Genomic DNA, 26,816 nt, shown 5'->3' on the forward strand with positions numbered 1-26,816 from the left:
GTCATTTCTAACCTCACCACTGCAATCTCTTCTTTGGCTTCCATCTTCTCAGCTTTCCCCCTACAATCTCTTCAGGATGCTACAGCTCAAACTCTCTTCCAACCACATCACCTCTTCCACTGGTGCCTTCTGCATTTCTATCATCTCACATTCTCACACCCGCATCCCGCCTCAGCTTTCATTACATTTATCTATTTTAGGGTCCAATCCAACTCCCATTGAACTCTGAATAGGCACAGAGACCAGATCTGATAAGCCAATTTTATATAGTTGTTTTTGACTTTAACATCTTGTAGAACAGGTACAGTGTGTGCACCAGAAACACGCACTCCATGCCAGCCTGTTAATGTGCTCCTCAACTGGATGGGAGGAGACTGAATGGTCATTGAGACAGAGCAATCTTCTTTCTCTCTCTCTCTCTCTCTCTCTGTTGAGAATGCCAAGAAAAATACCATAGTGGTGGTGATTTTTTGCATTGAAGATGCTTGTCTACTGGGACTTGATTACAAAGACAGCTCATTTAACAAAGCATTGAAAAGAAAGCAGATGGTAAAGAACTTTCAGGGTATGTCTTCACTATTGGCCAGATCAGTGGGCAGCGATCAATTTAGCAGGGATCAATTTATCGCATCTAGTCTAGATGCGATAAATTTATCCCCGAGCGCTTTCCCATCAACTCCTGTACTCCAGCTCGGCGAGAGGCACAGGCAGAGTTGACGGGGGAGTGGCAGCAGTCAACTCACCGTAGTGAAGACACTGCGGTAAGTAGATGTAAGTACGTCGACTTCAGCTACGTTTCAGAGGGGTAGCCGTGTTAGTCTGGTTCTGTAGAAGCAGCAAAGAATCCTGTGGAACCTTATAGACTAACAGACGTTTTGCAGCATGAGCTTTCGTGGGTGAATACAGCTCATGCTGCAAAACGTCTGTTAGTCTATAAGGTGCCACAGGATTCTTTGCTGCTTCTTCAGCTACGTTATTCACGTAGCTGAAGTTGCATAACTTAGATTGATTCCCCCCACCCCAGTGTAAACCAGGGCTCAGTCTCTACCAATCCCTTCTAGGCTTTTAGACCATGTTCATATTGGCTAGCTTTGAACCACTGATCTAGAGAGAAGTTCCTGTTCCCATCATTAAACATGTATCAAGAATTGTGAAGTTTGCCAAGAATTGTATTGGTTTTTCCCAATTTTGAAGTATGACAGGTTGTGCAAACACCAGCCCAGAAAGAAAGGAATTAAGCAGCTGCTCTGGCCCCATATGCCCACACTACCCTATCTGCAAAGCACACACAGCTTGTAGGAGGAGATCAAAAGGGGAACAGGCCAGCTTAGTAGAGGAGCAGACAGTGGAGGGAACTGACCTACACTCTGAGCAATTGGGAAGGAGCAATGAGGGAGATCCTGTTGCTCGAGGCTCTGGTTGCAGAGACTATACCAGAGCCATAAGGGAGAGACTTGAAACACTCAGAAGATCTGAGACTTTATCTTTGATGTCAGTTATTTACTGTTTATTACTTTAGCTGTTAGGAAAGAGGGGACTGGTAAGAAAGTGATCCAGGGAGGCAGCAGTATAGCTCTTTTGGGCACAAGATTTAGAAAGGGCAGGCCCTGGTTCCCCTACCACCAGGAGGGCAAAAGGCATAAACCCTACCCCTAACAGGGGAGAACCTGGGCAAGGGAAGATCCTAAAGGCCGATCACCTAACCAACAGGGCTATCCCATTAGGGCTCTTTATATAACTGTAAAAGGGGTGGAAAAAGAGGTGTGACCTAGGCAGAGGGTTGGCATACAAGAAGAGCAGACCACCACAGGGCTGGAGTGGCTGTCATCAGGGGCGATGCCAGAGAAGAAGTGGCCTTGCTACACCTGTGCCCAACCAGAAGAGGACACCTGTGGTGAGCAGCTTCCTTCACTTGAAGATTTTACACTTTTACAAAACTGTATGATGGTTACTCATGTATTTCACCCTGTTGGAAAAGCATATAACCATAGCTAATGGGAAAGTGGGTAAATAAAGTGAAAAATGGGAATTTTGAAAAGTTGGGAATTCTCATATTTTTGTGGGGATTTAAAAAAAATTAAATGGGAAACCATAACATTGTGAAAATAGCAGTATTTTTGTTACGGTAATTTTATCCTGCCTCTGCACACAACCATCAGCATAAGTCATCCAATAAATAAAATATAGCTGTCACTATATTTCTTCTGTATGTGCTGCTGGACATCATATTAACTGTTGTCTGTGTTGGCCTACTGGCATCTTGGAGAAAGAACAAGATAACTATATATGGAAAAATTTCTTTACATAATAATGAATTGATAAAACCAGGTGGGTGAGATAATTTCTCATGGGACCAACTTCTATTGGTGAGAGAGACAAGCTTTTGAGCCACACAGAGCTCTTGTAAGAGCTCAAAAGCATCTTTCTCACCAGCAAAAGTTGGTCAAATAAGAGATTATCTCACCCACCTTGTCTCTCTAATATCCTGGGATTGACACAGCTACAACTACACTGCATACAATGAACTGATAAATATTTAACTAATCAGTTGCATTCTACAGAGTTGTATTTCTGGCTGTAAAGAATATTAATTTCACATAATAAGGTATTTTTATGGCAAAAAAAATCTTTGCCATTGGTATCCACTGCAGATAAACTGTGCTTTGAGTATTTACAAAAACATATGAATAAACTAATTGATTAACTGATAATAAAACTGAAGTGCATATTTCCACTATTGAACTCACTCTGATTTATTTAAACAGAAGATACTATACGTCAGACAGAAATTTTTTCTATAAGGCTGCTTGATTAAAAACAACACATTTTCAGATGAGCTATTTGGTGCTAATATGATGCTTTCAAAAATATGATAAAGAAACAGAGTAACAATTGAAATGTGTTCTCTTTCAAAGCAATGAAATTAAGGCTCTCCTTAAAAAGAAAAATATGTGTAGATAGTTATACTAGTGGATAGATGCAAGACTTTCCAAGCAGGTTATGATATAATTTATTTAATCAATTCCAGTACTGCAAGTAGCAAGTAAATAAAATAAATAAATAAAAAAGCACTAACAAAATAGCCCTTTTATGATAACATGAAAGAAATCCTGTTGTGGCTACAGCCTTCACTTTTGATTAAAATGCTTTCACAGGGATTGGCAAGAAGACTCAAGCACATAACTACATTAATGGAGTGAAATGCTGGCCCCATTGAAATCTTCACTGCCATTGACTTGGATGAGACCAAGATTTCACCCACTGTAATTTGTGTAAATATATCATCTTTCTGGCACATGCTATTTCTGCCATTAAAAATGCAGGGCCAAATTCTCAGCTGGAATACACTGACATAGTTCCATTGGAGGGTTTTTGTGTGTATTAGTTTACACCTGCTGTGAATCTGGCCCACATATTTTGTCTTAAGACAATTTACTGTCAGTCTATTAATACATGCAGAATATGATACAATGCATTCACATACAACATTGTCTAAAAGTGCTGGTTACACAGTTACCTTTTTTACTTCATACTTAATGGCTAATTTGACACGACTCAGTGACGCTCTGTGCCTCTGTGTTTCAACTGGCTCAGCATCCAAATCCCCATTTAGAATGGCTTCTACCTCTTCAGAGTCTCGGCAGAGATCAAGGACACCAACCACGAAGTCCTTGCATTGCATAGACAGCTTGCGATAGTCATTCTGAAAAGGAAGTTAAAAAATAATAGCTCTTCACTCACAAGATGGGTATGCTTAGCAGCTGACAATAAGGAAATACGGACAAATTAATGAAAGCTTAATAGTGTCATATTTATATTGCACTTTACATCCTGTGACTCTCTAAGTACTTTACAAATTTATATTATACTATATTATATATTACAATCACTTCACTCTCTACTAAAAGGCAACAGATCACCTCTGAGGTGGCAACTGTTTAACAATACTACACAAAGGTAGTAGACAAGTGAAGAAGAATCCTGAATCAAAATGGAAGTGCTAAGGAAATTTCATTGGTAAAATGGAATTGCCCAAATTGGAGACCAGAACCCTGGACTTATTAACCTTACTGCTGCAAAAAATGCCAATGTATCTTTAAGTGCCAGATACTGTCTACAGAGATCACCGTTTGAACTACAAAATCTAATTTCTGTTCCTCCATCATTGCTAACGGTGCTGATAATCCTTGTTCTTATGTTTCATTTTTTTCTCTATTCCTCTCTCCCACCCATCATGTCCAAGAAATTCCAAATTGCCATAATTTGTTTAAGTATCTTCTCCAGCACTCCCTAGATACCTTTCCCTTTCTTTCCTCTCCCCTATGTACCTCCTGCATATGTCTGATATGAACCAGTCCCTTCACAAAATTATCTACCTTCTTAATCCCCTGTTCTTTCCTCACATTGTTCATTTTCCACCACTGTTTCTCCCTCCACTACCATTACTGTCAATAATTGCTGTCTTTATTACCTTCCGCGAGTCTCTAAAATGTGTCACTATCTGCCACTCTTCTTAAAAAAACCTTCCCTTGCTTCAGAGATTCTTTTTGAAGTCCCCTGTACTGGGAATTAACACTGTGTTATCTGAACTAGTTTTAAACGTAGTTTAACACAATTTAAACATGGTTTGCCTGGACAGTGTTGTTTAGAACAGTGCTCTAACCTGTTTACCTCAGCTGCCCATTGCCTCCATCCTCACAGCATAGATGGGGCCCCGTAGTGTCCTAACTTCTCTTTTTCTAAAAAGCACATGAAAAAATAGTGTTTTCTCATCTCTCCAGTTTTGCACTACAATATCCTTGCCCATTTTCGGTCTGGGTTCAGTGCTGGTGATAGCATGGGAATCTCTCAGTTGTATATAGTTAAATACTTCTCTCTTTCTGCTGTCTCTGGGACTCTCTTCATTCTCTGTGACCTCACTGCTTCCTTAGACACTGTGGGCTACTCTATTCTCCTGGACTACACCAATTGTTATGCAGGTGTGTCGAGATCCCACCTTTATACCTGTCAAACTATTATTTCTAGAGTGCTGCAGTGACAGCTTTTCTGTGTAAACCCCTGTTCTATGCAGTGCATAGCACATTGCTGACTCTTCTACCCTTTTCAATTTACCTCCTCCCACTGAGTCATCTTATTTCTACCGTTAACTGTAGCTGCTACTTTCACACTGGTGACACTCAGTTGTTCATATCTGACAACACCTTTAACAATTTCCATCTGCCCACCCTCTTTGCTTATCTTCACAGGAAATTTGTGTCTGCATCTCAATATTGTTGCTCCAACCTCTGTACATAATTTTAGCATAATGCCTAACCTTGAACCTTCTTTCTGCAAACTTTTATGTCTGCATATCTGCCTATTATCACCTCTGTCACATTAGCCATGTATGCCTATATCTCAGTTCCACTTTTGTTGAAATCTTCATTCATGCTTTCATCTCCTCACCTTGATTTCTCTAACACCTTCCTCAGTGGCCTTGCCAAGACCCAGCACTTGATTCCCCTATATACAGGTGCAGTTGGCCATCTTCCCACAGGTACAAAGAAATATGATCCCATCAGTTACATAAACAATCCTACTAGTCATCATTCATTTCAGGACCTAATTCAAGATTGTACTCCCTTTTCTTTTAAAATCCCCCAATCATTTGCTCCAGCTAGTTTTTCCTATAGGCCATAAAAGGACCAATGTGAATCCTTTGTCTCTCCATACTGACTATTCTCTATTCATCTAGCACTGCATTCTCTCTTTCTTTTCACACACTCCATCTTCTGAACACTCTTCATGTGAATCCTTTCCTCTCTGTAACTCCTGTCAGCTGGAAAATCCTTCCTATATATCTCAGCTTTACTGTCTGCCCATCTGCAAACATATCTTTTCCCTTGTTTAAGCACCTCAATTTATTTCCCCTTCTGCTATTAGTTTTGTTAATTCTTTAACTGAATTAGCTTTTTGTAATATGTTTTGGAAAGTTGCGCTACACAGCAGTGTTATACAGTATTCATATGTACTATTTTCTAATTTCCAAAAACAAAAGCGTTGCATATTGGTAATTAAGAAATTGAAAGGTTTTCCTTAAATAATTAATTTGCTACTTAAAGACAGTTGCTACCATTTTCACTACAACTAAATAGGCATTTATATAAATGGTGGAAAGGAAAGTACATTAATCACCATTTACAGAATCATTTGGAGTTAAAACAACATGCATAAGAAAGGAAATTAAAACTTAATATTTTGTTAATAATATAAGGAGTAGCAACCTGCATGGAATTTGGAGGGAGGAGCACAGGTTGCAAGAGAGAAGAGTCTGGAGGAGGCACCAAGAAGTCAGTCACGGTGCATATGGCTTCAATTAGGGTTGTCAGGTGTCCGGTTTTCGACCGGAATGTCTGGTCGAAAAGGGACACTAATGGCTCCGGTCAGCAACACTGACTGGGCTGTTAAAAGTCCAGTTGGTGGGGCTAAGGCAGGCTCTCAGCAGTTCCTGGTAGCAGCAGCATGTCCCCCCTCTGGCTCCTAGGCATAGGGGCAGCCAGGGGGCTCCGCGCGCAGCCCCCCACCCCAAGGTCCAGCTCCGCGTCTCCCATTGGCCAGGAACCACAGCCAATGGGAGCTGCAGGAGTGGCACCTGTGGACAGGGCAGCATGCTGAGCCACCTGGCCGCACCTCTGCAGAGTAGCCAGAGTGGGGACATACCACTGCTTCTGGGAGCCACCTAAGGTAATCACTGCCTGAAACCTGCACCCCTGACCCCATCCTGTGCCCCAGCCCCCTGTCCCAACCATGATCCCATGCCCGCCCTCTGAACCCCCTCAGTCCCAGCCCAGAGCATCCTCCTACACCCCAAACCCCTCATATCCAGCCCCACTCCAGAGCCTGCACCCCCATCTGGAGCCCTCACACCCCAGCACCTGAACCCTCTGCCCCAGCCTTGATCCCCTTCCCACCCTCCAAACCCCTCAGTCCCAGCCCAGAGCACCTTCCAGCACCCCAAACCTCTCATCCCCACCCCCACCCCAGAGCCTGCACCCCCAGCCAGAGCACTCACATCCCACCTGCACCCAACCCCCACCCCAGTCCAGAGCACCCTCCTGCACCGCAAACCCCTCATCCCCAGCCCCACCCCAGAGTCTGCACCCTCAGTCAGAGCCTGCACCCTCAGCCGAGCCCTCCCATCCTCTCAACCAACATGGAGCCCCCTCCCACATCCTGAACCTCTCATTTCTGGGCCCCCCTGGAACCCCTCCCCAGCCCATTGCCCGTACTCTCTCCCACACCCCAATCCCCTGCCTCAGCCAGGAGCCCCTTCCCATACTCCAAACTCCTCATCCCTGGCACCACCCCAGAGCCCTCAGCCCCAGCTGGAGCCCTGTCCCCCCTGCATCCCAACCCACTGCCTCAGCCTGGAGCCCATTCCCGCACCCTGAACTCCTAATTTCTGGCCCCATCCCAGAGCCTGCACCCCCAGCCGGAGCCCTCACCCCCTCCCACACGCAAACCCCGAGCCAGCCTGGTAAAAATGAGCAAGTGAGTGAGGGTGGGGAGAGTGAGTGACAGAGGGAGGAGGAGGCTGGAGTGAGCAGGGGCGGGGCCTCAGAGAAGGGACGAGGCTTTGGAAGAGGGGCAGGGCAAGAGTGTCAGTTTTGTGCAAGTAGAAAGTTGGCAACCCTAGCTTCAAAGCTAGCTTCAGTCGCAGCATCTCTGTAGATAGCTCTCTTAATAAACAGGCATTTTAGTTTTAGAAACATGGAGTCCTCTCATGTTATTACCCAGCACGCCATACAGGAAACATAAGGCCACAAATTATGGCTCAGAACCTGCAACTGATAGTGTGTGGGAGGATGCACCTACGTAAAAACCTCATTGCCAGGAGTAATAGCATTATATTGATGAAAGAGGAATCAGAGCCATTCTAAGTTCTGTTTTCCAGCACTTAAATTTTTTTAGAAAAATCAGTCTTTGCTCTGACATTAATTAGGCCTATTCTCTGTTCAACGCTGATTTTTTTAAAGTTTAGTAAAATTTAGTTTGGCTTTTTTTGAGTTATCCAAATGAAATTTTTTATGCAGCAAGATCCAGATTTTGTCCTTGCATGAATACAATTTAGGTTAGTTCTGAGAAAACTGACCAGGCTTTTTCTTGCACTTTAAAATGCCTTTATTGATATGTACATAGATCTGAGTGATGAATGTCGGATTTACTCAATGAAGAAATTGGCTGAGAAGTAAAGGAGTTCTAATCTGAAAATAATAATAGTGTATCATGCAAGCAGCTCACACAACTTGCTTCACCATCTAAGCATTCACTCGCTTTTCTTTTTTTCTTAAAAGAACATGGACATTTAATGGAAAAAGCTGTTAGTGAAAAGCTATTTTTGAAAAATAAAAGAAAAAAGCTAGGAAATTAAAATTCAGTTTCACTCCACTGAAGCCATCACTTAGCCACATTATACATATACATATTTAGGCATCAATTTAACAATTTATGCAATAATACAAAATACTGTGGGCCTGATTTCATTTAAACTAAGGCTATATCACAGTGGTTATAAATTACATTTATATTCACTCTAAGGTCCCTTTACATTGCCAAAGTGGTGCAAAGTGGCCTTAAGGTAAGTGAGAATTAGGTCCTACCTATACAAAAGAGGGATGGGGTGTGATTGCTGCGAGAGCTAAGGTTTCCCGACTTTTGCACATTTAGTTTTTCAACCATTACATTGATTACTGCTTCCTGGGTCTGATCCAGTATTTGCACACCCAAAACTCCTACAGAAATATGCACAGGGAATGAAGAATTGGGACCAAAATCTAATGTGGATTTCCACCACTAAACGTGGTGGAAACTTAAGAATTTGTAAGCAAGTTCTTAAATAATAAAAGTATTTATGCAAATAAAAATGTATATATCTACTGCATATTATATATGTTATGATCCATATTTTCAAAATGGCCAGAGCACAGGGGCACATACAATTGAATAACTAATTCACTCACACAACTGGTGCAAGTGCACATGCAAACTTGGAAAGTATAAAAATGGCCATTTAGACCATGTGCATAAATACCTAATTTGTGTGTGAGTTATAAGAACTTCATGCAAAAATCAAACACAAATTTGTATACATTAATGCATATTGATTCGAGCTCTTAAAATCTGGTCCTAAATGTAGAAGTTTGAATGCTCTTTATTAGTTCAGCTAAGGAAGACTACGTAAATGGACTTGGAAAAGGGACAATATCTGCCATTAGATGCATATCCATATCTTCCATCAGTTTCAGTGCGAGCTTCAAGCACAACCAAGTGTAGGAATTTGTCCTGTATAAAGTGGGACTAGACAGCTCTTTGATCCTTGACCTGAAGGACCAAATTCAGCCCTGGTGAAAGCAGTGCAATTCTTGCTAAATTTTATATGAGGGCATTTAGCCCAATTCCATTATATGTAAACCACAATATAGCATTGCCATTTTTAGCAACCTCATCCCTTTGTAGGTTCATATTTAACTTTTATCACTCATTATACCAAAGGGCTGTCAGCTGATCTGACTGCTAGAAAGCCTTCCATTGTCCCATGGCAAAAACTTAAAAATGTAAAACAGCCAATTATAATCTACTTTATCTGAGACATATAAAACGTCTAAAAATAATCTCAGCCAATCAGTTATCAATAAGATGATGCAAACAGATGGACGTAGCTCTTTGGGACTATGAATGTAATGTTTTGCAAAGTGCTCACATACTTTAAGAACTATACAAGTAAGGAATCAATAATTAGCTGCAATGTGTCCTAAGGGCCTTCTGAAACTAGGAGAGCAAGGATCTACAATGGTTGGGGGTATCTGTATTCTAACAAGTTTGTTGCAAATGTAGATGGGAAAACCACCATTCTATAACCATGGCTATGAACAATGTTGTACGGTAGGTCAAGCCGGGTCATTAATCCGTGCCAGCCTCTGCTCAGCTGTGACCACCTCCTACCTGCAGGCAGGCTCCTTGAGATGATCCAGTGAGTGACGGAGGTGGGACCTTAGGGGGAAGAGGTGGAGAGGGGCTGGGCCTTAGGGAGAAGACACAGAGAAGGGGGCAGGGCCTCAGGGGAAGAGGCGGAGAAGGGGTGTGGCCTTGAGGGAAGAGGCAGAGAAGGGGCTGGGCCTGTGGGGAAGAGGTGGTGCAGGGGCAGGGCCTCAGGGGTCTGGTTACCAGCAATTAGAAAGGTGGCAACCCTAAGTGGGGGAGGCTGGGCAAGAGGTGCCCAGGTCCCATTGTGATTGAGCTTAGCAGTTCCAGAAGAGGGGTTACAGGGAGTGATGGTCTCTGGCCCCAGTGGGGGTGGAGGAAGCTGGGGGAGGGTTGCAGGGGGGTTGGATGGGGAACGGGTTCTTGCTGCAAATTTCTAAGGGAGTAGGAAAGGGGCAACACTCTGAAGTTTTGCCTGGGGCAGCAGACTGGCTTGAGTGGCCTTTGACCGGAGGCATAAGCTCTCCAGTACTCCTTATGATATCATTTGAACTCATATCACCCACTTCATGCAGCAGTGGTATAATTGCCATCATCTGACCTTTCAGATGCATCCAAACTCTGAACATTTGGGGTTTCCCTGTCACTGGGTTTATATTGTATAGAATTCTGCTCTACTGATGCTGGGGTTTGCTTCGGTATGTTTTTGCACAACTGCATCTTCATGACAGTGTTTGTTGGTTACACACACCTATATTTTATCTTAATTTAGTTCTTTGTGACAGGGACTATGTATTTGTATAGCACCGAGCACAAGGGGACCCAGGTCTAACAGGGATCTGAGCATTAGTGTCATAATAATTAATGTAACACACAGTAAAACCCTTGCATGTAGGATTTAGTGTTGTGTCAGTCCAGTAAAAGAGTGATTTTTAAGAAGAGTCAGAAAAAGGCATTAACTTTATGGCTCTGATCACTGAAATATTATTTAAAAAGACATGAGTCATCAGCATGTACGCACATAACTCTGGAAGACAGGATCCTGGTTTATTTGGAAAATAGTCCATGGTAAAAAAAAATACTAAATTGGTGTCAACTATGTTTTTTCTGTCAATTATGATTTGCGTGTGAAGCAGGTAACTACAGTTCTTAGTGTGGGGCATATATGCCAACAGTCTCTGTTTTGGAGGGATAGTCCTTATTTGGCAAAAAAAATCTCTCTCATTTTTCAGTTCTGTCTCTGCAAAATCCTTTCCCAGACAAATATATTTCAGTGGAAATAAAGACATAATTTGATCTACCTCCATATAATTTGGACAGGTGGTGTGGGGAATTTAGAATAGACAGTATGTTATTTCTGTAATGGCAGCTTCTTTCCCCATGTAAGAAAGATGAGAAGTTCAGGATGATGGAGAAAGACTAGAAGAGGCTCTAGGATGTCTAGGCTATAAGAAACCTTACAGAACCCAGAGGTCTTGCAGCCCTTAATGTAGAGTTTTACCTGAATAAGTGCCACAGTGGTTGGAGTAAGGGCTGCAGAGCCCATGTGAATTTTGTGCAGAATCAAGCCCCTAATCATAAAATATTTGCTTTGGCATTATACTCTGCCAGCGGTGAAGGCCATTCCTGGAGCACAAACTCATGTTCTGTTAAGGTTATCTCATAACCATAAGGTTTTTCTCAGCATTAAAGCTTTCCTTCTTACTAGTTCTGCCTCGCTTTTGTTATCTAGCAATATTTGGGATTATTCCTGTCCAGAAGGATACATTCGTTCTTTGTTCAAATGAAACTTCATTCTATTCATTCCTACCTATTTTTCCCCACTCACTCTAGATCCACTTGTATTTCTTCTCAGTCCTCCATTGTGTTTGTAATAAATTACAGCTGGCTGTGATCTGCAAAGATTAATGAGTCTTTTCCCCTCTTTCACATCATGTGTGAAGATGTTAATTAAACAAAGTGGTACTCAACATTGACCCTGCAGGACCCCATTAAAAATTTTGCTGCAACTAGCTACATCATTTATATAACCACTCTGTTTACAATCTGTCATTCCCTGATCCAGGCTTTTTTTAATGCAGTGTAGCCTCAACCATACAGCTGGTTTTTGTGAGTTTACCTTCTGAGGTATTACAGGGAACTGCATATCATGAAAAGGCAGCATTGGGTAATATTTATCATTGTTTAATCATGAATTACCTAATGGAGATGCTGAGATATACAAAATAATTAGTGTACAGTGAAACTAAAACATACAAGTCAAAAAGAGAATAAAAAGGACTGATATGTAAACCAACAAATACATTTCTGGGCAGACAAATACACTCCTGAAAAATGAATGAAAAAATTGACTGTCCAGTGGTAAAACAACAATCACACGTCATCTTCATAATTTGTAGAAAACATCATTCAAAATGTGTGTGAATAAAAAATGGAAACAAAGTCATTGTGTAAATGAAAAGTGTAATTTTGCTGCTTGATGCTCAGATTATATTACCCCTATAGAGTGAACATCAGCAAAACAAATATTATCTGTTACAGTGAATAAAATTGTTTCCCATCCATTCTAGGGTTAGTAATGCTCACACTGGCACTTTTTCTGTATCTCTTGACGCATATTAAGTATAAAAGCAATTTTGTTTCAAGCAAAATTGCTTTTTAATGGTTTACTCAATGAGCATTCAAAATATCAAGAACCAAAAGGAAAATATAAATCAAACAACTGTAACTCAAAAGGTAAAATACAGGAAATAATGTCAAGCATCTGATGACGTTACAAGTAAAGTCAACATTAAAAAAAAAGAGGCAAACAAAAAAGATGTCTCACCTTGAATTCTTTTTCAATGTTGGCCAACTTGGCAAGCTCATTACTGAGTTCTAGAGCTGTGAGAACTGGGTCTTCACTGGAAAGGGACAGGTAAGCAGGACTAGCCAGGCCTTTGTAGGCATTTATCCTCGACCTGGAGTGACTAAAAGAATCATGCTTTTGCTTTTCAGTGCAGTCATTGCATTTGCAGAAATAGTCGTGAGGTCTTTCTATCCTCGCTCCTTTCATTAACAACATGTGCACAACCTCGTATTTTTGGCAGTGGGCAGCTAAAATGATGGGGGTGATATCTGGTGAAAAGCGGGTGCCGTCTTCGTCATAGGAATAAAAATCATCATCCTGGAGCTCCTGCTCGCAGGGGCTCAGAGTCAGTCGCTTATTTGCTGCAAAACCAGGATGATTCAAAATTGCTTCCACTATCCGGATGTACCCCTTGCTGATAGCGAGCAGCAGTGCATCTCCAATTCGTGCCAAGTTTTCCTTCTTCAACAGAAGTTCGGTCACTTCCAAATGCTCATTCCCTACAGCCAGCTGCAAGGCGTTTTGGCCCATATAATCAACACAGTTGACATTTAGTGTTTTTGACTCCTCCAGCATTTTGCGCACCACGGGAATGTTTCCATACTCTGCTGCATCCAGAAAACGCTCTTCTTCAGCAGTGAGGCTTGTGCCCCTGTTGTTGAACATGAACGCTGGGCCTCTAACAGCTTGCCGTCTTCCCTTTTCCCTCATCATAGTCATACGTCTCAGAGACGGGCTTCCTTCAATGGACCTAATAAGCAGAAAAAATAAAATAATTGTAGACTATTATAGCAGTCATTTCCTTGGCAGATTCTTCTGCCAGCCGCTATAGACACTGATGACTTTCTCCTTTGTCTTGTGTCATTTGCCCAGCTGTCTGCCTGTGTCTCCCTCTGTCCTGGCCCTTCACCCTTTATCCTTGCATAGAAAAGGCTTCTTGGTAGAGGAGGGGTCACAGACCCTTATATTGTCTCTTGCTCACAACTGAAAAGTGTTCACAGACTCATTTCCTGTAGGCCCATTTCTCCTCAAGGACCATGGTAAACTATTTTTATGTGCAACATCATTTCCTTTAAAAAATATCTTCTAAGCACATTCAATAGGTACACATAGGAAACATCAAGTCCTGTATCCTCCCCACAATAGTGGCATAGACCTGATGGTTTAGAGCAGGGGTCGGCAACCTTTCAGAAGTGATGTGCAGAGTCTTCATTTATTCACTCTGAATTAAGGTTTCATGTGCCAGTAATAGATTTTAATGTTCTTAGATGGTCTCTTTCTATAAGTCTGTAATATATAACTAAACTATTGTTGTATGTAAAGTAAATAAGGTTTTTAAAATGTTTAAGAAACTTAATTTAAAATTAAATTAAAATGCAGAGCCCCCCGGACCGGTGGCCAGGACCCGGGCAGAGTGAGTGACACTGAAAATTAGCTCGCGTGCTGCCTTTGGCACGAGTGCCATAGGTTGCCTACCCCTGGTTTAGAGGAAGGCAAAATGCAAACAAAACATATGGTACCTTGCAACATGCAATGTTGTAAGTGGGGAAAACTTTTCTTTCTGACCCTGGCTGGTGATCTCTGCACATAGACTGGACAAGACCAATTACATATTTTTTAGCAGGCACCACTACCAGTGTTTGGCTAAGTTCTAAAACCTGTACTCAGCCCTTGCGAACTTCAATCTGACTTCTGCCTGAGGAAAGACTAAGTAAAAAGAGAGTGAGGACTTTATTATTTGGCCCATTGTTGCTGGTCACAAAGTTATCTCCAATGATGCCATTTTACTGTATGACAGCTATTAATGATGTAGCTATCTATTAACAGGAAATAGCTTCCCCCACTGTAAGCCATGTTTTTATTATAGGTGTGGCTGGCAGCACCATCTGCTATTAAGGTATTAACGCTTCCAATTATAAGATCTTGTTTTCAGTTGCTTATAATTCTGCCAAACTTTAACCATTTAGGCTTAAATATTTCATGCTGGGTGTCTGCCTCAAGCTGAATTATTTTGGAAAGTTTCAGCAAAATGGTTCAGCTATTTCTGGACATAAGATTAGGGGGAAATGCATTGTTTTGTCCATGTTCATGAATTGGTTTTAAGAATTATTTTTAGAAGTTGCTGTAGGAGTCTCCATGCCTTGGAGCAGAGACTTGAAATTTGTCAACGGGTGGCCTTAGTGTAAGGGATATGCCTTTTGCTTTTCCTGTGAAAAGTCACCCACATTTGACTAGGCTTGGCAGAATTCAGCTTTTATTTTATTTTTTATAATTTCAACAGATCATATCAATGTTCATTTGAAGCATTTTTTATTTTTATCAATTTAAATTTTCACAGTCCTGGGAAATTATTTGTATGTGGGGGTCAGAGCAGAATAGTGTACAGTAAATAAGGCCTTGGGCTATACATTGAACAATAAGTAGTAAATAAAATATGAATTAGCTGTTTATTAAGTACAGTCCATTTTATGCACTGAATGAGTCAGGAGTCCTGTGGAAAAAAATAGTATGTGATGATGTAATTAAAGACTGCATCACCATGCACATGAGGCCGAATTAAGGTTAAACAGACAACCTTAATTTGGGCATTTTCTAACATTTGAGTGCTTGACAATGCAACCTTCTTAATAGTGTACTCTGTACCATGGCAGTACAATCCAGTCAAAAAAGAACTCGCATTGACTTCAGTGGGAATTCAATACAAGGTGCAAAATTCCATTCATGATGTAGGAGGGATGCTGCTGTTGCAGCTGTCTGCATCAGCCCATAATATATTGAGCAAAACAAACTCTTTATAACTTTAAGAAAGCTACAAGCATCCTGAAAGCACACTGGTCCAGCCCTTGGATATTTTAGCTAACAGAAATGTGCTGTTTCATTGTAATCTGGATGGTGATATTACAATATTAATTATCAATGGCAGGCCTCTCCCATGATAAAATATTTTATCTTATTTAAATGTTCAAGCATGATCAGTGTTTTTGTATAGCAGCAGTGACTTGTGTGGCACTACCATGTAGTCTATGCAAAAAGAAATATCTGTTTTTTGAAACATGCCAAATGGCTATGCCAAAGAAGACACATCCATTATCCTTTGCTCCTGAACCTCTTTATTTATGTCTACAAAAAGGAAAAGCTGTGTTACAAAGAGAATTTGTGACTTTGTGCTAAGCTCAGAACTGATTTAGGCATATTTTACATGTGAAAGCATTTTGAGAGAGGTTTGACTGTGGAGTATAGGTGATGAACAGTCAGTATGCTATCACCCTCTTGTCCTTAAGTCACAAATAAAAATTAGAATATAGTAAATATAAAAAGGCTACTTAAACAAGATCATAACTAATATTTGACATGCTACTTGGTTTCTACCCATCTTTCCCATCCAAAGATGTAATGGTACCTGCAGGGAGGATCACTCTCATATATTGTAATTTTTTTATTATAATTTTATTAAACAGCAAATAAAGACAGAATAAATTCTTTTATGATTAATCCTTGATCTAAAGAGGTTCTAACAATTCACTTTGCAACCCACCTATCTTTTATGAAATAAGTGTTTAACATACCATTCATTTCTCAAATATTCAATACATTTTTATTTCCCATTCTATAAATCATTCTTTCAGAACCCACTGCTAGAGTAAATAGACTCATTTGGTTTCTTTGGAGGAGATACATCCTTCCAAAGGCAAAATGTGGAGTATGTTTTGCCAATAAAAAAGATGTACTCAGCAATGTATTTTATGACAAAAAGATATAACATGCGTGAGATGTCTTTTTAAAATACTTAAATGAAAGTTTCTGGTATTTTACTAACTAAACAGACCTTCTGAAAAAATCAAGAGCTAGCAATTTTGTACAGTACCACATTGCCAGAATATATAGCTAAATGGCTAGATCCAGGCAACTCTCTCATCAAATGTATACACCTTCCTGAAGTCAGTTGAAATTGTCAAAGTAAGAAGTGTAGGATCATATAGTCTGCTATTTCCTTTTCTAATCTCCACTTCTTAAATTTAGTGATCACTTTTTAAAAGGAATCCCAAGGAATCTATGAAATATTTTGAATAATTGAAGTTTTAGCTTTGCATTTTTGATTGCACTATAATTATCCCACATTTAGTACTGGCAATCCAAAGTATTCAAAAATCAAATCAGGCCTCCCCAAAATCATGAGACTGACTTTAAAAAAGTCACAAGATTTAATATATTTTTGGTTCTTTTTATTTGCCTTTTGTTTTTTCAGCCTTTAGGGTTCACATGTTCAAGCTTTTCTCTGTAACCATGAAGGATAAAAACAATGACAAATATAAATTGAGATACTCCTGACTCCAATGCATTCTTAGACAGACGTAATGTTAGTTTATAAGTAAATTCTACTCCCAATGCACAGCTTGAATAACCAAGCTATTCAGTGGGGAGATTCAGAATCAGGAAGGTGAAGACACAGTCCCACTTGCAAACCAGGGACAGCAGCTGAGCTGCTCTTCAGGTCCTGGTGCCGGCTAGCAACACAAGCATGCACCCAAGGTTCCAGGAAGGCTTGTACAGCCTGTACCTGGGTCCTTGCCACTGAAGATTCACTGCTATTTTTAGTTGTGCTAGCTAGATTAAAGTTAGCTCTTATGCCTACCCAAGCTCCAATCATGCCTCCAATTGCAGTTTAGACAAACCCTCAGTGTACAGCTTTTTGTTTCAAGGAACTTAAAAGCTTCACTAGCAAACAGGATGAACAAGTGTAACCTAGGGCAGAATTTGACTCAGAGCATCCCTAATCCTGAACTAACTGGCTAACAGGGAACAATATCTGCTTATGGCATGGATAAAGCAAGCATGTTCCTGGTGTCCTAAATTACAAATTGTAGCTTCTTAACTACGTTACTATTAGTAGTCATTTGCTAGCATGGATCCAGTCCTGAACTTTAGTTAGGCAAAACTTGAAATGACTTTAACAACAGTTGAATTGTGTAAGGACTACAGAATCAGACCTTAAATTATTAACAGTTAGCCTAACCATGACTATTATTATTCATTCAAGCTCCTGTTTTACAATACCCATCTCACTAACATATTCTTAGCTTCTCAGAGCCAGGTCGTGGTCCTAACACTATTTGCAGAGGGGAGAGTACATCTCCAGTTTCATAGTATAATCCATGGTTATGTTTTTCTAGGATAACATGAAATAGGGACAGTACATCTCCTTCTTCCCTTTTGTGCCACCCACTCCCTCCGTAGTATGGGCATGCTTTAGAGTGACCGAGAAAACACTCTATGAAGTCACTTAATCCTAATGAGATACAGCAGGAACTTTCAGAAGCAATAATAATATGTTCCTGGTAAGTCTGTGATTCATTTACACACAATGAAGTTTCAGAAAATAAACAAATAAAAACTATCCTACTTCATAACCATATTTTTGTCCACAAAATTCATCATCTTTGATAAATAAAATAGAGACATTAAAGCCCTCTTTTCTCTAGAAAAAGATGCTTAAGAAGTCTCTTCGTCTTGTGATTTGCATGCATAATACTAACACATTGGAGTACACTGCTTTGTTGCCTGAACACTCAAGTCTGCTCCTGCAGCGAAATTTTCCCTCTAGATAGACATATTGTTACTGCTATACACTAAGCTAGAAACATCATACTTAGCAGTGACAAGCTGGGCATTCAGCTGTTGGTTCCTCTACTTTTCAAATGTAATGTTATAAGCTGCTGCCCTCTGCCACACCAACTATACCTTCAAACCTGCCGAGTGTGACTGACAATTGAAATGTGTGACAAATGACTGAAACGTGGGACACCTGTGCTTTATTGCTCATTGTGTCATCACTGACAGATAATGTTTAACTATAAAACTTGTTTCTGAGTTAGTTTACACAGTGAAAACACAAAATTAACCAATTATAAAAAAGAAAACTAGAGAAACAGAAATTGCATTATTTGCAGCTATAAGGATCCCTCACATAGGTTGAGAGCAGGGACTTTAGATCCCCAGTAATGACTTCTGTAATTTGAGATTAAAAACAGGGCCACCCAGAGGATTCAGGGGGCCTGGGGCAAAGCGGGGGAGCTGCGGTGCTTGTACTCACCCGGTGGCCGTCTGGGTCTTCGGCGGCATTTCGGCGGCAGGGGGCCCTTCAGTTGCTCTGCATCTTCGGCAGCACTGAAGGGCCCCCTGCCGCCGAAATGCTGGCCGAAGACCCGAACTGCCACCAGGCCAGGGCTCACGGTGCCTGGGGCACATTGCCCCACTTGCCCCCCCCCTCCCCTCCCAGGCAGCCCTGATTAAAAAACCAACTGCCGTCTTCTTTGGACCAGCTAGTAAGGGGAGAAGTGACAAGTGTATACAGTAGAACCTCAGAGTTACGAACACCAGAGTTATGAACTGACCAGTTAACCACGTGCCTCATTTGGAACCAGAAGTATGCAATCAGGCAGCAGTAGAGGCAAAAAAAATATATAAGAATAAAAAAGCCAAATATAGTACAATATTGTGTGAAATGTAAACGACTAAAAAATAAAGGGAAAGCAGCATCTTTCTTCTGCATAGTAAAGTTTCAAAGATGTATTAAGTCAATGTTTGGGCATAAATTTTTGAAAGAACAACCATAACGTTTTGTTCAGAGTTATGAACATTCAGAGTTACGAACAACCTCCATTCCTGAGGCTGTATATGTGTGCGTGAGAAGGAACTGCGGTCTACCAGTTACAGTCAGAATAGCTAAGCACATCAGTAAATCAATCGAACAGCAGCATAGATGAGGCTTGAATCTGCTGTATAAAAGACCTAGTTTCTATTCCCAGTTCTGTCAAAAGTAACCTTCTGCAACCTCTCAGTTAACATTTTTATAGTGGAGGGAATGATACTAGCTTTGCTCGGAGGACAGCAGTGCTGAGGCCTTGCCCAACAGTAAATGTTTTGAAGTGCCCAGAAATATAAATACCTGTCAGTAGAAGAGATGAACTTAAACTCACCGCCTCTTGGCTCAGTGCACATTCCCCTAAACCCAAATGTATAACATGAGGATTTCTCTCTCTCATCTGTGAAATATCACCTGGCTTTCTGGAAGAGAGAGGCTCACTCACTTGAAATGCACTCACATAACCTAGGACAGCTGAGCAGTCTGATCCCAACCCACTGTATAACACTGGTACATTCTGAAGTAATCTCATCCAAAGTGGATATTATGAATCATTGTTAGTGGAAGTGCTGGTTCATGGCTGTGAAGACAACAGTCAGGCCATGTCAGCAGAGGTAAGATACAGTGAGATATTCAGAGGAAGACATCACTCCATTCCAGTCCCCTGCTCAAAAATCTTTAAGTCATTTTTTTACCATCCCTGTTTGCTTAGGTACAAATAAGCTCACTGGAAAGAACAAGTAATATGCTTGACAGGAAAAATAAGTTTACAGCTAGACAGATTCAGGGCCAGATCTGTGCAGACACAGCACAAGGGAAACAGCCTATACAGAGAAGCAACATGGTAAGGGGTAGGCAGAGGAGAACATTAAACTCCTTGCACTCCTCCCCCTGATCTGAGCTGTGATTGTCAAAGGAGTCTCAGGGAATTAGGTGCACAACTACCATTGCATTTCAGTGGGAGATAGGTGCCTAACTCCCTTAAGGTTTCTTTGAAAAATGGAAGCCACAACTCATAGTAGTTTTGCCTGTGTGTTCTTTGACAAGACCATTACTACCTTGTGAAATCAAGATCATAATCCAAATGTTACTCTAGTGCAAATTTGGGAAAAAATACCTTTCCAATGAAACATGGCACAACCTTAATCTAGAAAGGGTTTGTGCCTAAACATTCAGAATGCCCAAGTGATATATGCAATAAAATAAGTGTTTGACCAGTAGCTAACCAGTTTGTCACCATTAAATTACTTAATGATCAAGGATCACACTACCAGTATAATCCCTTCCTTCTTTTACAGTGTTTTATCAATACTTGTCTCCATCATTTTGTCTTCTTTACAAAACTATGATGAATAGAACCAGAACCCTGGATATATGAATGTATAGTATACATCATGTAGCAGCCCAGCACTTTTCAGTACATAACTTGGATAGACATAACTGGACTGGGACTCAAGAAACCTTGGTTTTATTCCCAGTGCAGCCACTCACTTGCTGTATAACAGGGGTAGGCAACCTATGGCATGTGTGCCGAAGGTGGCAAGCAAGCTGATTTTCAGTGGCACTCACACCAGGGCCGCCCAGAGGCGGGGGCAAGTGGAGCAATTTGCCCCAGGCCCCGGGCCCCGCAGGGGCCCCCACTAGAGTTTATGGGGGGCCCTGGAGCGAGGTCCTTCACTCGGTCCAGGGGCCCCGGAAAACTCTCGTGGGGCCGGGGCCCCTGGAGTATCTTCTGCGGCAATTCAGCGGTGAGTGGTCCTTCCGCTCTGGGACCCGCCGACGAAGTGCCCCGAAGACCTGCGGCGGCAGATCCCAGGGTGGAAGGACCCCCCGCCGCAGTGCTGGGTCTTCGGCGGCAATTCGGCAGTGGGGGCGCCTTCCGCTCCGGGACCCGCCACTGAAGTGCCGGATCTCCGGCAGCAAGACCCCAGGCCCCCTGAATCCTCTGGGCGGCCCTGACTCACACTGCACAGGTCCAGGGAGCTCTGCATTTTAATTTAATTTTAAATGAAACTTCTTAAACATTTTAAAAACCTTATTTACTTTACATACAACAATAGTTCAGTTATATATTATAGACTTCTAGGAAGAGACCTTCTAAAAACGTTAAAATGTATTACTGGCATGCGAAACCTTAAATTAGGGTGAATAAATGAAGACTCGGCACACCACTTCTGAAAGGTTGCCGACCCCTGCTGTATAACCTTGGGCAAGTCACTGTAGTCCTCTTAGCCTGTTTCCCCTTCCATCCTTTATCTGTTATGTTGACTTAGATGGTAAACTCTGCAAGGAGGGGACTGTCTCTTATTCTATGTTTGTACAACTACAGCGTGTACCAGGACACCTTATCTAAGTTAATCAGTATACTTATTCACATTGATTTCATTAATATGTGATACATTTTTTAGCATTTAAAATCCTATTTAAAACAGCATTCCAGAGGAAACAACCTGACTGTCTAGCAGAAATCCTCCCTAACATGCTATGTTAGTTTGGAATCAGACTGCAGTGTTGGGCATTCAGTAGAGATAACCGAAGTTACATATCCTTTCCCCTCTATACCGTGTTGCTTCAGCATGTCTTATTACGTTGATTGGGGAGTACTAGTATCAGCCCAGTGGACAGTCACTTCTAGGATAGGAATGCAAGAGCTGTATTCTGATAAGTAATTCCAACAGGTGGAGCTCACCCCAGATACAAAAGCCTTGAGCTGAGTAAACTGGACTCAGGTATCAGTCCATGTTGGTGTAATATTCATTTCTTAATGAAGGGAGTATGTCAGTGGCTCTGTGACACCATTTATATTATCAGTGAAGAGATCTAGAAATTTAAGTCTCTTGATGTCTGGGCCACTGGATACAAAGCATAATACAGTGTAAAACTCCTACCCAGGGATGGTAGAATGTACATATATTTGTGATTATCACATTCTAAGTGCTACTCTAATTGTTGTATTTTAAAATCTTCCCCAGTGTGATTTTAATTAAGCATGTTTACAAAAAAAGAACACATTCTGTAATAATATATAACTCAAAAAGTGTTCATTTGCTTAGTAATGAAAACATTTAATTAAGAATTAATTTGACCTGAAATTGTAAGATATTCAGGTAATTCTTGGAGACCAAAATATTGAAGTGTCAACCAAAACTATAACATATTAAAGGACTGAACAATTCCTAGGCACCACACACAAAAACTGGGCAAGCCAGTCCCTTCTTAGTCCTCTTTCTCTAGCTAGACATTGTATTGATTTTGTAAAACAGACAAAAAAATTAACATCTTTACAAAAGTAAATGTATTTCTGTTGCAGGTAAGTCCTCCTAACTATTAACCATCATGATGTTTTCAGAAGGTGTCAAAACTTGAAATAAATTTACAAGATGCAGTTCAAAAGTTTGTCCCTCTGCACAGTTCTTTCAGTCTTCTGTTTTTGGGGGGTTATTCTATCAGCGTAGATTTTGAACATATTTTTCACCATATGAAAATGTAAAAATATTTTTGTACCTGTGTGGAAGTAATAGTTTTTTTACCACTGGGACAAGAGAACTTCATTAACTCCCAAAACTTTGACTAAGCCAGCAACTGGATTTTCTCAGAAAACTATTTTACTAGGCACAAAACATCATATAGCTGAATGTTATATAATTGCTGTCAATATAAATTAAGTTTAGCCAGTAGGATATTAAAACATCCTCTCATAGGATATATCTTGGATTTTGAGTAACCTTACTAATAAGTTTGGTAAAATATTTCCACCCTGGCTTTTGCAGAAGGGATCTGTGCTGTGTCACATATAACATAAATTTATTTTTTTGTGTGAATAACAGTTGATTTGATAGAATAAAGATTGCCCGGGGAAAACCTGCTCTTGGTAGGATATATAAACAAACTGATAAACCATCGCATTTCTCTCCAGTTTTCATCCAACAAAATCCTTTGCAATTTTTTATCTGCATCTGCTGGGTCTAGCTCTAAGAGGTAAACGCTAGTAAGGGATAGGCAAGGTAGGAGCTCAAATACTGTCTGTCCGGCGCAGTTTGGTGGAGTGCGCAGGAGAGACACCAGGGGGCACTGCGGACCCTCGGTCTCTGAGCTCCATCCTTGGGCCTCCTGCCTACTACCACGAGAATCTTGGTGGATATGGGGAGGGTCTTCTTCCTTCTGCATGAGAAACAAACTGAAAGGCTGTGTTATAAATCCAGGCCACCCCACCCAGCCTAAAGAAAGGAGAAAGCATCTATCTACTGTATCTAGATCCAGGCTGTCCCCTTTCCTCTGGGTTTCTTCCCCCCCCCCCCCCCGTCTTGCTTCAAAGCCAGATGTAACTCCGGAAATGAATGGAAGTCAATTTTTCCTCCAACTCCAAGAGACACATTCTAGCAATACATTTAATTTCCCAGGAACAGCAAATCTCACTGACCCCTCTGCAAGTGGCCCAAGCACCTGCTCTGCCTATGTAATTGTATTGACGCAGCATCCTTCACTTTCCCGGTCCCTTGCCCAGAGTAATAAAGCAAACTCCGGGGGGGGGGGCGTTGTAACCCCATCATCACGGCTGTATTGCATTGAAAGCATCCACCCCAAGGCGAGTTACCTGGACCTCCTCCCCCATCCGCTCTGCATTTCTCAGCTCCAGCCCCGACCCGCCCGCTTGTAGCTCAGTCTGTATTTCTAAAGGGAGATCATCGCCGCGGGGCGGCTCCCAGGGAACTGGCCCGCGCCGTTCACCTGGTGTCACTGGAGAGACACGGGCGGGCGGGTGCCTGAGCGGGACAGGAGAGCGGGGTGCGGGTGCCCGGTTTGGCGGGCCGGGGCTTGTGCACCTGCCTCGCAGCCGGGCGCGCTGGCGTGACAAGCGCTAACTTTGTGAGCCTGTCCCCGGCCCCCCGCACCTCTCCTGTCCGGGCGCCGCCCGCAGCCAGCGCCGGGTACTCACATGCTGCTGACCACTGGAAGGGGCGGGTAGTAGCCGTAGGGTTCCCGCTGGGTTTTCACTGCTCTCTGCTGCTGAGAGGGCTCCAGCCCCCCATTAACGCCTCTCCAGCCCCGCCGCCGGCGCTGCTGCTCCTCTTCCTCTCCCCCGTCCTCCTCCTCCTGCTGCTGCTGGGGGAAGGTCACTCTCCCCTGCTCCTTACATCGCCTGCCCTTGCTGGACATGCTCAGGTTCTTCCCAGGATGTGCTGCCGGCCAAGCTCGGCTAGCAGCCTGTGCTGGGGAAGCGAGGAGGAAAGCCCTGCCCAGCAAGGGACAGAGCAGCTGGAAGGGACAAAACCCTCACCGTCCCCTCCCTTCTCCTTCCAGGCTGCTGCTGCTTGTCAGGAAGGAAAGACAATGTGCAGCCTGATAGGCAGAGCTGGGAGTAGGTCTGAGTGAGGAGCTGATGAGGAGAAAGCACTCCGGGTCTGCCCCTCTCCTCTCCCTTTTCATCATCACTTTGCTAGGACAGACAGCATCATCACTCCGAGAGAGAATCGATCATCTACCAAAGCAGGCGGTGAGGAGAGGAGGGGACTCCACTCTAACCTGCACATGAGCAGGGGAAATAACAGCATCCCTCTCCCGCCTCAAATCAGGGCATGTCTCAAACAAAGCTGGGGAATTTAAGAACAGTTCCTACTGAAGAAAGGACAGGCAAGGCAACTTTGCTACGGGGCAGTTATAAGGATCCCCAGACACAAATGAAGCCCACACTAAGCAGCCTTTATGTGCATTTTATCGATGTAAATAGTAATTTAATGTAAATGTAATTTAATGTAAATTAATGTAAATTTCTCCCAGGCATAACTTCTAAGTAGGTTTATATGTACAGTAATATTAACATGGACATGGTGCTTTCAAGAATATTCAAAAAGACACAAATTGTATATTTTATATGCATAGCAGCATGAAGCAGTGCATGGCCCCAAACAGTGTGATTTCCACAAAAACGTCCAAGAAACAAATTAAAAAGCAATCATTTGCCTGACACAATCATATAATCTCATAACGCATTACATTTCTGAGCAGTCTTCCCTCCGCCCCACCCTCAGCCCAGGAAAATGGTTTAAATAAGGTTCCCTACACATGAAAATAAGAAGAGTTCAACATTTTCACTGGCTTGCCTAAGACAAAAATGTAATGACAATCTAGATTTCCAAATTATTTTTAAGTGACAAGTATAAAGCTAAAAAAGTGTGAGTGTTAAGACATTTATTATGCCTCTTACTGGTAACTGAAGCTAATTATACCCATTTGTATAGAGCTCAATCACAAAGATTCTTATTGTAAAAAGGAGAATACAAAGTTACTTCTTCTTTTGTTCCTATGAGAGTTTCAGGTAATTATATTATGAGGCAAATTATGCTCTCATAACTGTGCAACCCCATTAGAATCAGTGGGGTTGCACTGAGGGAGAATGTAACTTCATCTGTTTTCATAAGGAATCTGTACAGCAATCAATTTGTTAGTTTATTCATTACAGTATAGCTATTCTCTATCTCACATTGCAGACTGCAACCAGGTGAGAAAGACTGAAGTGGATCCAGATCCTACTGCCACTGAAGCTAATGGGAGTTTCACTATCTATTTCAATGGGAGAAGAATCCATCGCTAAATCCTATTCCCTCCTTAGACAGAGATATAACTATTGAGCAACACAAGACACTCACCTCTGCTAGGGCTGAGTGTACAAGTCTCCTCAGTATGCCTAGAGAAAAGGTTTGCAATACCCTACTTCTTTCTTTTCTGATGCACAACTAGTTTTCAATATGAGCTGCGATTTTGCGTTGTGTATTTTCACCACAGATAAGTTTGTATTGTTGCATGTGTAGGAAGAATCCTGAAGAAATGCATAACCTCATTCCAGTTCTGCTAAAATTTTGGCATTTGGAAAATAAATCAGTTTGTCTTTATCAGTATAATCCATTAAAAAAATATCAGTGGGCCATTTTCTGCCCATTTACACCATGTCTAACCCACTTTGTCTTCAATAGGATTACATAAGTTATAGGCAGAATTGGCCCAGTTTTAAATATTGATAAGCACTCATCACCATACCAAGTGCTAACCACAGCAATTTAGAATCACATAGGATTATCCATACAAGACAGACATCAAGATGTTAAACCTAATTCTTCTACACTGCATTCTGCTAGCACTGACTCCTGCAGAGTCTCATTGACCTAAAATGATAATACTCATTTTGCATTCCTTACTCAGGAAAGGATAAATGGGATGACCTGGGTAATTATAGTCCTGTCAGCCTGACATTGATCCTGGACAAGATAATGAGTGGCTCATATGGGACTTGATTAATAAAGAATTAAATGAGGGTAACGTAATTAATGGACAGTACTGGGTTTACAATGGCACCAATGGCACCAGGCC

At 41.7% G+C, this 26,816-nt stretch overlaps 1 protein-coding gene across 3 annotated transcripts in view; it reads right to left on the minus strand.

The window, feature by feature from the left end:
* The window catches only part of TRPC3 (transient receptor potential cation channel subfamily C member 3), a 92,587-nt gene that overhangs the window by 29,825 nt on the left and 35,946 nt on the right, over positions 1-26,816 (minus strand). For 2 of the 3 annotated variants that reach the window (XM_039542665.1, XM_039542664.1), the window contains exons 1-3: positions 24,388-24,764; positions 12,788-13,559; positions 3,518-3,703 (exon numbers count right to left, since the gene is read on the minus strand). In XM_039542665.1, the coding sequence (XP_039398599.1) occupies positions 3,518-3,703; positions 12,788-13,559; positions 24,388-24,608 (1,179 nt within the window). In that variant the 5' untranslated portion in view covers positions 24,609-24,764. Of the gene's footprint in view, positions 1-3,517; positions 3,704-12,787; positions 13,560-24,387; positions 24,765-26,816 lie in introns of those variants that run through there. The other variant, XM_039542666.1, reaches the window with a different exon arrangement.

The sequence above is a fragment of the Mauremys reevesii genome, linkage group 5 (genome assembly GCF_016161935.1).
Source record: "Mauremys reevesii isolate NIE-2019 linkage group 5, ASM1616193v1, whole genome shotgun sequence".
Taxonomy (NCBI): domain Eukaryota; kingdom Metazoa; phylum Chordata; order Testudines; family Geoemydidae; genus Mauremys; species Mauremys reevesii.